Below are 14,966 nucleotides of genomic sequence, written 5' to 3' on the forward strand. Positions count from 1 at the left end.
CCAGTATAAGAATTTTACTAAAAGAGTTATCTCCCTTTAAATGGCTCAGTTGAAAACATTGATTCTAAAACACAAATGTTTGGTATATATGTAAATAGTTTGAATAATGCAATAAATCAGCAAGTTTTTTTCATATAGATAAACAGTCTAACCGATAAAATTGCACCTCTGTCTTCCAATCTGCAGATTTGGGCAGATAACTAGACTGGTTGTGTACTGTGATAGTACAATCCAAGATAGCGATATACCATGAATCTACCTTAATACATAATTGAATTAAAGGACTAGCCTTTTTAAGCGCCTGTCAAATATGCGGCTTTAGGGTTTATTGCAAGTAAGATACAGTTTGAATGAATAGATGAAGAACACCATGACTTAATCATTATGATACACTTTAGCTCGGAACACTTGCACTTTAGTCGTTTGGAAAAAGAGATAAAAAGAGAATTTCACTTCGTATTGGATACAAAAAATATCAATTTAAATCATATCAAGAGAAATTGATCATTTTGTTTTCTCTAGAAAGGAATACATTGTGGAATTAATTCGTAAAAATATTTGCCTCTTTGTCTTTCGTCATTGTATGGATGTTGAATTCTTATGCAGTTTTTTGTTAAAACGACAAGCATAAGAATTACAACGACACACAACACTAATCTTTGCAGTGAAGCAGTTTTGAAATAATATTTTAAACTTAAGACATGTTCATTGATATTTAAATATCGGATCAAACAAACAAAAAACAGCTTGTGAAGAAGGTTATTTAGAGATTGTTTAAACTATTTTCAAATATAGATATGATTGTCTCAATTGTTTGCAAATATGGTAATATTGGTGTTGTGAGTTTTCTTCTGACTAAAGATTGTGGCACTCATACAAGTGTGAAAAGGTTAGTGAAAGTCGTCATCATGAAGCTTGTAAAAATAGTCATAAACTTTCAAGATAAAAAGGAAGTTATGATAGGAAATGTGATGTAAAGATCAGACATGTGTTTGATAGAAAAGCACTGCATGAAGCCTGCTTGAATGAGGTTATGGATGAAGAGTACAAACCTTGATTAAATAAGGATGAAAACGATGACATTCTATCTGACAATAATGTTATAACAAATGTCACCGATAGAACGGAGTATACAAGTTCAGACGGCTATAAGAAGATTCTGAAAGAAATTGTTAAACTTAAGTTGCGAAATAGTGTTAACCCATGTATTGCTGATTGTGAGGGTTACAATGCACTATTTATGCAAGTTGTTTCCCATCCATAGTTGGTATGCTATTGAAAAAGATGATTGAAACACATCAACTACCTCTGGTAAATGCAGGTAACCCATTTTTACTGAAAAAAACATCATTTTCACTAAAGTTTGCCTAAAAAAGAATGATTTTTATTAAGGCCTTTCTACAGTACCTACTAGATTCATTTCATCATGCTAGTGAACATGATACCTTAGAGGATAATGAAATCTGGTATGCCATTGGTTGTAGATGATTTAGGAAAAAGTGTACTTCATGCGGCATGTAGAGGAGAATATGAGGGTATTGTATGGAGTGATATGGAGAGAGAATGTGACGTTGTCCATGTTAACAATGATAGCGAAACCGCTTTATTTTTAGCGTGCTATTTCACAAATATTCTGGCTACTGATTTACTAATATCATATATCTGTGATGTAAAAATAAGTATAATTAAGTAGGAAATAATGCTTTTAAAACATCTTTGCATGGAGGAATTCGACATTTGGCTAAAGAATAACGCTTACATAAATCAGCCTGATGAATGAAACAATAAATTGCCTAAACATTTATGCATGAATTAAGAAAATGTCCGTAACATACGTTTGATTGGAATAGAAAATTGTAGAAATGGTCAAAGTTGTATTACAAAGTAACACAATATCAGCAAAGTGTGCTAGTTTTAAAGTTTTTTAAACAAATATCTTTTGGGTCTCTTTTATGTTTCAATAGCCATTCAACGTTCGTAATCGATTTCAAATTTTCAAATATTTTAAACAAAAGAATCAATTAATGAAGAGGCATACATTGTATAAATGTGCATCTGGGTCAATATGCGCAATTCATTTTAAGCAGGGACAATGCTAGACTTTTCAATTTATACTCTATCCATATCGTTGACTTGCATATGTATAATGATTAGTTTCGATGCCGACACATTTTCACAGATGTACTAAAATTTTCCAGGTAAGAGGTGTATTTTTTTCTCATTATCTTGGAAGCCCTCAAAGGCCTCATGTGAAGCCGCTTCAGGAATTAAAAACAATTACATCTCAACTGTACTGTACTGTCTTCTGCTATTAAAAACACACAATTTACTTCAGTCACAATTTAAACAAAATAACATCTTGTACAATGTCATTTAATGGAGGGTTTTCCTATTTATATTTTTCTATTAGAAGCGCACAATGTAGTAAATACTTACAGATTAACAAAGCTTATATTTAAAATACGGCCAAATTTTCTTTCGGCATTTTGATAATTGGAAATGTATTTTACCCCGCCGCATTTTTGCGCCTGTCCCAAGTCAGGAGCCTCTGGCCTTTGTTAGTCTTTTATGATTTTTAATTTTAGTTTCTTGAATATATTTCGGAGTTTCGTATGACGTCCATTATCACTGAACTAGTATACATTTTTGTTTGGGGGCCAGCTGAAGCACGCATTCGGGTGCGGGAGTTTCTCGCTGCATTGAAGATCCATTGGTGTCCATATGACGTGAATATAAACAACTATAAGTCATTGTATGAACTTGAACAGTTAACATAACTCATATCGTGTTATTCATACAAGTACACGTTCGAGAGTAAGTCTTACTTAGTGATGTCAAAAAATAGAATACAAGGATGGGATTCAGGTTCCGACAATTTCAAAATATGCGATCATCTGTGGCACAAATAATCCATAACAATCAATCAATTCGTGATGGCGACCGATAAACTTCTGGCGTGATTATCTTTGGATCCCTTGGATAGGTCCATATCTTAATTTTATCAGTACAAAAATCATCATTAAAACCGCAAACTCTAAAATTATGGGAGTGATTCATACTACGAACATACTACGAACAAAGTTCACAAGTGGGTAGCTGCAGTCATCACTATTGTTGGTATTGTCGTAAAGTTTTGTTTTCATACGACCTTCATTGTCATGCCTGTTTGAGACACAGCAACACCTACAAAAGCACCTCAGATATCGTTGACTCAAGATTGAACAGCAATCCGTTATTCGGTCAAACGAGCGTTTGCAAATTTAATTTAAGAAACTGTTGATTTCATTATACTTAATGCATTGAGTAATATACCATATTCGATAATGGAAGACCAAGAATGCTTATATTTTTCTTTTTATATAATGATTCTAATGTACCTTTCTTACAGTATTTTTGTATTACATTGCTAAATTTGAATGTTAAACGTCTATAATTAATTATATAATAAAATTACAGAGAACTCTTAAAGAATTATTAGTCCGTAAATGTATTTTTTTCGGTATAACTGCATGTAGGTTTTATGAGTAATAACCGCGAAATTTCAAGATTTTATGGTGCATTGTGTTCAAAAGTGCTTTTAAAACTTTAGAATTGTTTGCTTTTTCTCTTTCAACTTGACCTTTAAACCTTCTATCATATCATTTTTTTCATTTACGATTTTTGAGGAAATTGATAAACTTTCATCGTGTTACAGGTGAAATCGTTAACCCTTATTAGAGATTTCCAATAAAATGACGTTACTCGACATAACCGACCTATCTCAGCGTATTTCGTCCTATTGCATTGAAGCATGACGGAGGGGAGCATACACTAAATGCATTTTTTGCTCTTTCGACACGCATTTTTTGCTGATATAGACTAAATGTAAAAATCAACCCCAACTACTTTTTTTTAATCTTTAAATATGTTGTTATTAATTTTTGAATGAATTTATTGACTAAAATATTTAATGGAATAAGCAAGCTAGCAACTTGTAATCAAATACACCCATCATTTCTTGTCATTTCACTTGACCCATATTTCAGTTCTTCACAAAATATGAATTTAAAAACTACCAAGTAAAAATTTAGCATGAAAATATTAAAATAATGAAATCCGAAGCGAGAAGGTTATCTCTTTTTTTGTTTTTATAAGTTTTTACGCTTAAAAAGTAGATTCCAACACACCCGAATGTAAAAGGTGTACGCGACTAACTTTTTTTTTTAAATTATTTTTCTATAATTTAATTCAAGATAATTTGACGTGAGCAGAAATTCATATCATTGATACATTTATCAAATAGTACTTTTTAGTCTTTAACTATGATAATGCATTGGACGAGGTTTTTGTCCATGTATACCTAAACGTGCATTCGCAGAAACAGGGGGAGAGGGCGTACTCCCCCCTTTCGATCGCCAAATAATTTAGAAAATCTCACGTTTTCCACGTTATCTATACAAATGTTTAGTATAAAATCGTCCAAATTTTTTTTCGCGTTGCTCCGCTCGGCAGTTTAAATTCAATTATCGGGAACTACGCCCTTTTTTCAAATATCTTGGATCCGGCCATAATCACAAACTGTATAGCACAAAAAAAAATTAAATTAATGTCGTTTGACTTTGATAAATACGTTTTAAAAACAACAATGTTTGAATATTAGACATCTCGCTCGGGATTTAAAAGTTTAAGGCTACATACTGAATTGGATTTTTTCCTGGATTTAGAGCTCACTTAACACGGAAATGTGATACTGGCGTGCAATCTAATGGACACATATTCTTCTTTCGGATGTTTCTTTTAATATAAATATTCATTTATTAAGTTATATATAATTCCACTAACAAATAATCATGTATCTTTTACTGATGAATTATAATTGCATTTTATAGAAACTACATATAATCTACCCTTTCCTCGATCTTGATATCTATATCATTAATGGAAAGCTTAATACTAAAATATATGATAAAAGAGATGATTTTTCATTTCCTATCGTTAATTATCCATTTTTAGATGGTGACGTTCCCTTGTCACCATCTTACGGTGTTTATATATCTCAATTTGTACGATTCGCTCGTGCATGTACCAATGTTTTAGATTTTAACGAGAGAAATTTATGTATTACTGAAAAATTATTACACCAGGGTTTTCGATATCACAAACTAGTCAAAACATTTACTAAATTTTTGTCATCGGTATAAGGACATCATTCTTAAATATAGCTCAACATGCAGACTTCTTATACGTTCAGGTATTTCACATCCAATTTTTTATGGAAATATTCTTTATAAAGCACAAAAATGTCAGTATTCACCTCTGAAGCTAACAAAACCTTAAAATAGACTTATTAAGAAGGGATATAGTTACGATACTGTTGTCAGGTCACTAAAGATGTTTTTGCGTTAATATTGATTCACTTATAGGGTCTTTGCATCGGCACTAAACACATTTATTTAAAAACCAGTTTTGTTCTTCTCATATATGTAATAATGGTATGATACTAAACCCCTAACGGGAAGGATTGTGCCTGATATTCATATAATGAAGACATAATCTTTCAATCAGTTTAATTGAAGTCTGGAGCTGGCATGTCAGTTAACTGCTAGTAGTCTGTTGTTATTTATGTATTATTGTCATTTTGTTTATTTTCTTTGGTTACATCTTCTGGAATCAGACTCGGACTTCTCTTGAACTGAATTTTAATGTGCGTTTTGTTATGCGTTTACTTTTCTACATTGGCTAGAGTATAGGGGGAGGGTTGAGATCTCATAAACATGTTTAACCCCGCAGCATTTTTGCGCCTGTCCCAAGTCAGGAGCCTCTAGCCTTTGTTAGTCTTGTATTATTTTTAATTTTAGTTTCTTGTGTACAATTTGGAGTTTAGTATGGCGTTCATTATCACTGAACTAGTATATATATTTGTTTAGGGGCCAGTTGAAGGACGCCTCCGGGTGCGGGAATTTCTTGCTGCATTGAAGACCTGTTGATGACCTTCTGCTGTTGTCTGTTCAATGGTCGGGTTGTTGTCTCTTTGACACATTCCCCATTTCCATTCTCAATTTTACTATACAGTTATGAACACAAATGGTCCTACCGACACTCTGTGCTTTTGACATGACACAAGGTCTTGCTTTTCTAGAGTGTTAATGTATTTTTTTACTTAATTTGTGGTATGTACAAAAAAGATGTAGTATGATTGCAAATGAGACAACTCTTCACAAGAAACCAAATGACACAGCAATTAACAACTATAGGCCACCGTACGACCTTTAACAATGAGTAAAGCCCATACCGAATAGTCATCTATAAGAGGCCACAAATGTAAAACAACTATAACGATAAAACTAACGGCCTAACTAATGTACAAAAAAATGAACGAAAGCACAGCAACAAACGATAATCATTGAATTACAGGCTCCTTACTTAGGACAGTCACATCCATACATAATGTGGCGGGGTTAAACATGTTAACGGGCCCTCTTACCTGGGACAGTGGTGAAACAGTACGAAATGATTGATTAATATTCTAGACTGGATAATTATTCTGTATTTATTAGTTGTAGTTGTTTTAAAGATAGTGTTCAGTAGCTGTGAACACTCTAAGATCGGTACATGGAGTTTATTTGGTAATACTAGTAATTGCTGTTTTTGTGCTTCGTTTAAGTCGGACGAGTCAATCCCTTTCTTATTGTTTTAACTGTGAGTATAGACATGACCATTTGATAAACATACTTCTATGATCTTTATTGCTTTTAACTTGGACATTTATAAAACTTGAACTATGTAGCAAAGAGATGCATGCGTAAAAAAAGTTCTCGACATAAGTTGGCTAAAATATCGGATAAGGATTTAGCCTCAAGCTATAATACTTACAAGCTATAATAAATACGACGAAGATTTAGCCTCAGGCTATAATACTCATGATGATGATGATGATACTGATGTATGTCTTATATCCAGCGACAAATATTACATATATATTAAGGATGATGAAATGATAATGATAAATGAATATACCTTTTTGTACATGACCAACAGTTAAGAGTCGCATTTTTATATGCTACGTAACAAATTAGCGTACCCGATACAAAGACACACTGGGGGTCCAACAAAATAATTGAACCCGTAATTGAGGCTAGCCTGCTACCAGTCAATCTAATATTTAATAAAAACCTGTTAATATATTTTATGCTTTATGCGGATATCTTATTATTCTAGCAACACTTGTTTTGTTTTGATAACAATTTTTGTTGCATAATTTGTTTGATTATTCTCCTTGATTCTTTGTATCAAAAAGCTTAGATTTTATTGTAAAATGGTGTTTCACAGCTTCCATTATCCTTGTGACTTGCTATTGTATTAATATCCAGTAGGCATGCAATTATTATTCTAAATAGTATAAAATATTTTTTAACAAGTAAAGATTACCCCGTTTTGATACAGACTTCCTTATCACTATCATCTAAGATACATACACTGACAAAATATTGTACCCGTACTCATATTACAATCACCCTGTCTGTCCGTCCGCCAGTCTGTTCGTTCAACAAATATTTTCAATTTTCTTTTCAAAAGCATTAGTATGCTTAGCATGCATTCTTTTTTCGATTTATTCAATTTCATCCGACATGTATATATCTGGAACCGTGTCGAGCGTCCAACTATCAAACAGAGTCCAAATGGCGTGAATAATGACTACAGTGGCTCCTGCTGTCGTCAACAATAAGCAAAAACTCATACCGTATTATAATTATCAGATACTAGTATATAAGGCATTGACTTTGAAAAATGTAAACAGTTCAAACGAAAATAAAACATCTTTACAAGAGTAAAATTAACCCAAAAATGACAGAAAGTAAAAAAACGACATCCACTGAATTGAAAGCTCCTGACTTGGGAAAGCCAATATAGAATTTGGCCTGATTAAACGCGTTTACCAGCGTTCAACACTCTGGTGTAACAGCACGATATAAGAAATAAAACCGGTAAAAGTCAGTTGGAAATAGCTCAACTAATCAATATTGAATTAATCCCAAAACAATTACATTTTTATGATGAAAGACACAGAGTACCGATCTTAAAGTACCCCCAGGTACTGAAAGCTGATTCTTATGTTCATGTTGAATTACCTGAGTTAAAAAAAATAAGGAGATATGATATGATTGCCAATAAGAAATGAAGTGGATGTAAACAATGATAAGCAACCGTACGGCCTTCATCAATGAGAAAAATCCATACCGTATAGTCGACTATAAAAGGAACCAACTTGAAAAATATGAAACAATTCAATTAAGAAAACTACCGGCCTGATTTAAAACAAAACAATTTACGAAAAACAAATATAACATTTATGAACCAACGACAACAAGTGAACCACAGGCTCCTGACATGGGACAGGCACATAAAAAATGAGTGCTCAACCCCTCCTCCTAAGCCTGGGACAGTGGTGCAACAGCACGACATAAGAACAACCTGGAAAAACCTTTCTTCAGAGAGCTTAGTTTACACATATAAACATATTTAAAGTAATTATGAATATAAAATTTGTTTTCAGCTGTGTATCACCTTCACTGGTGATCCTATGCATGGATATGTCGTAGAGTTTAACTTTATATATAAATATATATCTCTAAGGCGAGACAACAATTGAAACTAAAGATTTTTGCTTACCTCAATCAATATGTTATAGTTTAAGAATCCACTTCTAATTGGACTAGTGAGAGTTGTCTTAATCCGAAAACAACTCTGACAATATCAAGCCTTACTAATTAAAAGTACATTTTAAAAAAGAAATTACTGTAAAGAATGAAGTGGCATTGTAGTTGTCTTAAAAATGTAACAAGTATATAAATTGGCATTCTCGTCCACTTTAAACAGATACTTGGGGACAGGACATTTTTTAGCCAATTACTGTGTACTATAAATTAATTGTTTACTATCCACAGCGGTCAAAGTTTATATGCAGATTAGTCATCTATTGCTAATCAAGTACACCTTCCAAATTACAATATATATACCGAATTGGTGTACACATTTATTTACATATATCATTTCAAATTACAAAATCCTTTTTTTAATGTTAGTTGACTTTCATTCGAAAGAAAAGTGTGTGTCAACAATTAAAATTTAAAGAAGCACAAGACCTGTATTAATTTTTTTTTAAAATATACGAACGTTTTCTCTGGGGAAAAAATCGGAGAGTGTAAATAAACAAGATTAACTGCAGAAGAAGAGATCGTTTGAAATTATGCTTAATAAAGTATGATGCAATCCCAGTTATCAACTTTAACAGAGACAAATTCTGACTAACATTTTGAATTCCATATTTCTGTAATTGCTAGAAAAATCTCTGTCTAATAATAAATACCCACGGAAATAAAATATTATAAAACATTAAGAGACAAAAGGAAAGAGGGACACCAATCTGATAACGACAAATAAAAGCATGTCAAATATTAAATAATAAAAGGTTCATTTGCAAAGTATATCGAAAAACAAAATCATGGTCAAAACCATGAAAGACAACTCAAATCAATCGTATGATAGGTAAAGATACGTGTATATACGTGGTCTTATGACAGTGAAGTTTTGGCGGGAATCTCAATAATCACGTGATATATAAAAATCATGATTTCTTTGTTTTTCATCATCTTAGAAATACTTGATATTGATAAAATTTATCACGAATAGGTTTAATAGTTTAGGAATTCTAAGTTAAAATTTGAGTTACGTATTTAACAAAATTAATATGTGTAGCAATAACCGGTCCCGTTACGTGCGTACGTCGAGTTAGGTACGTATGTCATTTTATTGGAAATCTCTATTACATCATAAACACGTTACTTCAAAAACTTGATCTAAAACAGAAATCTTTACAAAACATAAATGCTATTATCATTTGATATTCTCAAACATTTCTTATTCAAATCTACTTCTTAACACTTATTTTTTTTTACAAAGTTAGACTAAAATATCTAACATTAATAATTTAAACATTTTTATGTATTCCTCGGTTATGGTGTGTAACTTTCTCCTAATCGATTTATGACTATTGAACAGCAGTATACTACTTTTGCCTTTATTAAGTACTTTAAAGGGGCGCTAGCTATCAAATTCATGCTCACCGATTTGACTCAAATTCTCATATTTGATTTATAACAATGTAAAACATGTATCCATTATAGTATCAAATAAACAATTCATAAGGCATCGGATATATAACGTATTTTCGTTTTGTGTATATTTTTGTCTAGAAGCCATTTAATTAACTATCGAGTTGACCTCTAAAAACTTCAGATGATCCGATAATCGATTTAAAAATAAGTATAGATATAGATAGATAGTCAACTCGTGCAATTAAATTGATCTAGGTCTGTTTAATTTCAAGATTAAAAATATATGTTTATCATCGTTTTTACCTGTTTAGGAATTAGAAAATACCATATAACTTTGTTGTAAAGTCTTATTAATAATGTCATTGATGCAATTAAAAAAAGGTTTTATTCAAGTCAGTAGTAAGAATTTTAACGTTCTTCTCTCTTGAAAATTAGATTATTTTGCGAAAGAAAAAGAGAACAAATAAACGGGATTACAGTATTCCGAAAATATCAATTGAAAACACATATCAAAACGATCCCAAGTAATATCGAGTGTATATATGTGACTCGTATGGACAGTAACATTTCCATTCCCTGATGGAAAAAGATCACAACCGTGATACACTGTTGCATGCTATGTCCGGGGAAAATCCTGGATTATAAAATTTTGACCGAATTTTCGTTCGCTGAAAAAAATATTCACTAAAATATGCAACCCTCGTGTAAATTAAAGAAAAGGCATGCTGAAGCAATTACTAATGATGAAAGAATGAAAAATGAACTGAACTTTGCGTAAGAATCATAGTAACAACTCTTTGAAAGCGTTCTATGTGTAAATTACTATACTTTTTGTATTGTATGAGAGGAAAAAATTGAGTCGTTTAAGACACTAAAACAATTATCTGCAAATATGTTCTATCCCGATGCAGAAAAAAATTTCAAACAAACACGAATTCTAATCAATTTATCTAGCATCTTTCAACGAGTCATTTTTTACTCATGATTGTAAAAGAGTGCCATTGTTACCGTTGATGTCTTAACAACGTGAGTTGGTGTGTAATCTAGTAATCATCGTAGTAGCAATAATGATTTTAAGTTCTTCTTAAAAAGCCTAGCTAGCTATAGTTCATTTACAGAATTCACTAGCCTGTCAATACTGAGGTTTAGAGTTTGTTCTACGTTCGTGATATTTACGTTCCACTCCGATCGAAATCTAATTAGATAGGACTGTCAGTATTCCTACCGAAAGTCGTATGGTTTCTCATTGTAAACTCTGCATTTCGCTAAAAATATAAAGTGATGATATCCATTTACTATCAAGCAATCATAAATTATAAGTGTTTTATAGGTCATGACGAATACGTTTTAGGTAGAATGGGAATACTTGACTTACTACATGGTTATATTTCTAAAAACTATTATGATACGATTGTATGTGTGTATACATTACCTCTGACTTTGTAGTCGCAATTTGTATAAATAAAGAAAATTTAAACTATCGACCGCAGTACCGATATCGAATTGAAATCACAAATATACCCACACATAAACCAGCACATTTTTCATTGACAATACTGGACAAATTGAGTATCGAAACCATGTTTTTATAACTTTTTGAATTATGAAACGTTTTCCGATTTGTATTTTCAATAAATAAAGGAATAGTTTAATCAAATAAAATCATTTAATTGAGCTGTAGGTTGAGAAAATGTAAATAGGCACTTCTCTATATAAAACTAAAACATTATCCATTCCCATTAGCTATTTTAGCTTTAACAAGAATTATCTGATTTGAAACGGTAACTGCACTGTGAATATGTAGACATTTAAAAATAAGGTCATGCATATGACTTTGGTATCTAGGCCGCACATTTTCATACATTAGTCTTTCTTGTTAAAGTCGACTTTTCAAAAATAACATCAAAATTATTTTACGATGTAACCCGATGCATTAGTAATATATGCAAATAATGTCTGAACTTTTATATTTAAGTACTCAATACTAAGTGTATTTACCGAATGCGTAACAGCTATGTCAATACAATTATTAATTTTGTATTTTGTTGAATCTTCACATACTATAAATTGCATCTATTAAATATTTTGAAGTACTACAAATTCAAAACTACTTTTTCATCTTATCATAAAAATATTTAACCTTTAATATTTTAACATGTCACAAACCATTTATTTTAATGTTTCGTTTATCCGATTAAAACTCGTAAGGGTTCCGCGGAACCTAGTGTCTCGTCTACTTTTGCTGTTGTCTATGTTTTCAGGATTATAGGGGAATGCACAAACAAGATTTACAGTTAATGAAATAAAACGATTGAAATGTATGAAAAAAGTTATGCTTGTTAAAAATGAATTCAGTATATATGCAATCAAATCTATAGATTTCTAGAACAGTTAAATTTATTGAATAGACAACTGATAAAGAAGATAATTATTACTTTGCTTGTTGATTTATACATAAATATATCAATTAAAAGGTAATGTAAATAGAAGATGCAATTATAAAAAATTTTTCAAAATAATTGATACAATTAAAGTCGCAGGGTAAAATAAAAATGAGGAAAAATATTAAAATTTCCTTTACATACAATCGTTAGAAGCTTCTGTCCAAGTTTGGTAAAAACAACAGGATGGTTTATGAATCTAATAAATGTTTTAAAATCTTTAACTGCAGACTGTATGTTATGTTAACTGGAAGAAAAGTCCATATATAAGTAATATACGGAAAAACAGGAAATACATTTTTTTACAAAATTTCCTTCTATATACTAGCTTTTGTCCAAGTTTGGTACAAATCCAGAATAGTTTAAGAAAGTTATTAAAATTCGAAAAACTTTTACCACTGAGTGAATATTTGTGGACGCCGCCGAAGAAGATGACGACGGAATGTACTATCGCTATGTCACGTTTTTGCGACAAAATTCGCAGGGTCAACAATAAAGCCTTTTTGGCTGCCTCAAACAATAGCAATAAGGAATCTGATATACTATATCTCGTTTTTGATATTTATTGCATATCTTTAGACCGTGTATATTTACGCCAAACATTTTTCATTTTAAGCTGAAAAAATAGATTTTGCAAAATACGCTACAAATTTTTAAGTTAATTGGTTTGATAAATGTAACAAAAATCTGTTGAAGTCACTTCTGAAAAATCATTTTCGTTATGAGATTTGAAATTTGTAATTTTCATGAGATTACATTATTTGATTTCACGAGGATAATATAAAAAGTAATAATAAGTTTGTCTCAAAAAGATTTCATCTTATCAACAGTTTGAATAAATTAAGACATTCGAATTTGATTGTTTTATGAAAAAACAAATTTCAATCTCCTTCTCAAGAACAAAATATGCTCCACGTTAGAGCATTTTTCATTTTTCAATATTGTAAGTGAAATTGAAAAATGCTAAAGGTCAGCATTTTCAATATTTGCTTTTAAGAATGAGATTGAAATATGTTTTGTTTTCTAAAACAAGCAATTACAAATGTTTTATTATATTTAGACTTTTGACAAAATAAAATCATTTTTAACACAAACTTATTGATATTTGTTTCAATATCTTCGTGAAATCAAAAATATAATTTCATGAAAATAACAATTTTCAAATCTCATAGAGAAAATGGTTTTTCGAATGTGACTTCAATAGATTTTTGTAACATTTTTCAAACCAACTACCTTTAAAAGTTGCAGAGCAATTTGCAGAATCTATTTTTCATCTTAAAATGAAAAATGGTTGGCGTGAATGTACACGGACGATCTTTCTCTCTTGCGTTGTTAATTTGTAGGCTGGCAAGACATAAAAATGGTATTGCTATTAAATCTGATATTCTTCAAAACATACTTGTGATAAGAATAGAATAGAAAGTTCGGAATATGAATTAAACACTACAATTAATACTGTTTTATTGCAAAAATTAAATTGCTTTTTTCAGATTCCATGAATTGGGGAAAAAGAAGCTTCAATAGCATAGCATATGTAGAAGACGATTTGACAACAAAAACTAGAAATAACACCAAAGATGTTATGAACTGACTTATAGATAGTTACCCTTATTTTCGTCTTACAAGCATTCTCTATATAAACTTAAAGAAACTGCTTCGTCCACTTTATGTTATGCCTCAGGTGGAAATACTATGCTGAAAGAAACAACCATCAAAACTATTAATGAAATGTGCTACAACAAGGGATCAATACTAGGCACATCATTTTTGCATATTATAACTTAATTATACCTGTCTAAATATATTTGTGTGTTACACTACTTGACCTTGAGTGATATGCAAAAATAATGGTCCGGAACATATATTTTGCAAATTCGCAACTTATATTCGACAAATAGTACATTTAGTGAAAACTTTGTATGTTATTAACTTTCGGATTATATTCAAACTCGAAACTATAGCTGGCAAATGAATATGTCATATATATTTGATTCATTGTATTATATACATTTTTTCATATATCATTACAGAAGAAATAAAATATATGACACACTTAGCTTTTTTTATACGTCCATTACTAATTGGTCTCCTTTTTGGAGAAAAAAAGAAATTAGCCAAATAAAAAAAATATTGGCGATTTACACCAATGTCCAGTTTGAAATACCAGTTGTTATTCACACATTTATCTAGTTATATAAAACAATGTGGTATACAAATGAGACAACGCTCCATTCAAGTTCACAACTTGTAAAAGTAAACCATTATAGGTCAAAGTACGGCCTTCAGCAGGGAGTCTTAGCTCACAACGAACAGCAAACTATAAAAAAAACCCACAAATGGCTAGTGTATTTTTTATTTTTTTCATAACATTTGTACATTTAATAATTTTCGTCATAACAACTCTTATAGGAATAAGTCAAACAATCTAAAA

General features: G+C 31.0%; 1 protein-coding gene across 1 annotated transcript in view; it reads left to right on the plus strand.

Moving 5' to 3' along the window:
* Window positions 1-1,456: 1,456 nt before the first annotated feature.
* Window positions 1,457-14,966, plus strand: part of LOC127712861 (uncharacterized) — a 40,373-nt gene continuing 26,863 nt past the window's right edge. The window contains exon 1 of the mRNA XM_052219467.1: window positions 1,457-1,579. Coding sequence (XP_052075427.1) covers window positions 1,457-1,579 — 123 coding nt within the window. The remainder of the gene's footprint in view (window positions 1,580-14,966) is intronic.

This window comes from Mytilus californianus, unplaced genomic scaffold (genome assembly GCF_021869535.1).
Source record: "Mytilus californianus isolate M0D057914Y unplaced genomic scaffold, xbMytCali1.0.p SCAF_8, whole genome shotgun sequence".
NCBI lineage: Eukaryota > Metazoa > Mollusca > Bivalvia > Mytilida > Mytilidae > Mytilus > Mytilus californianus.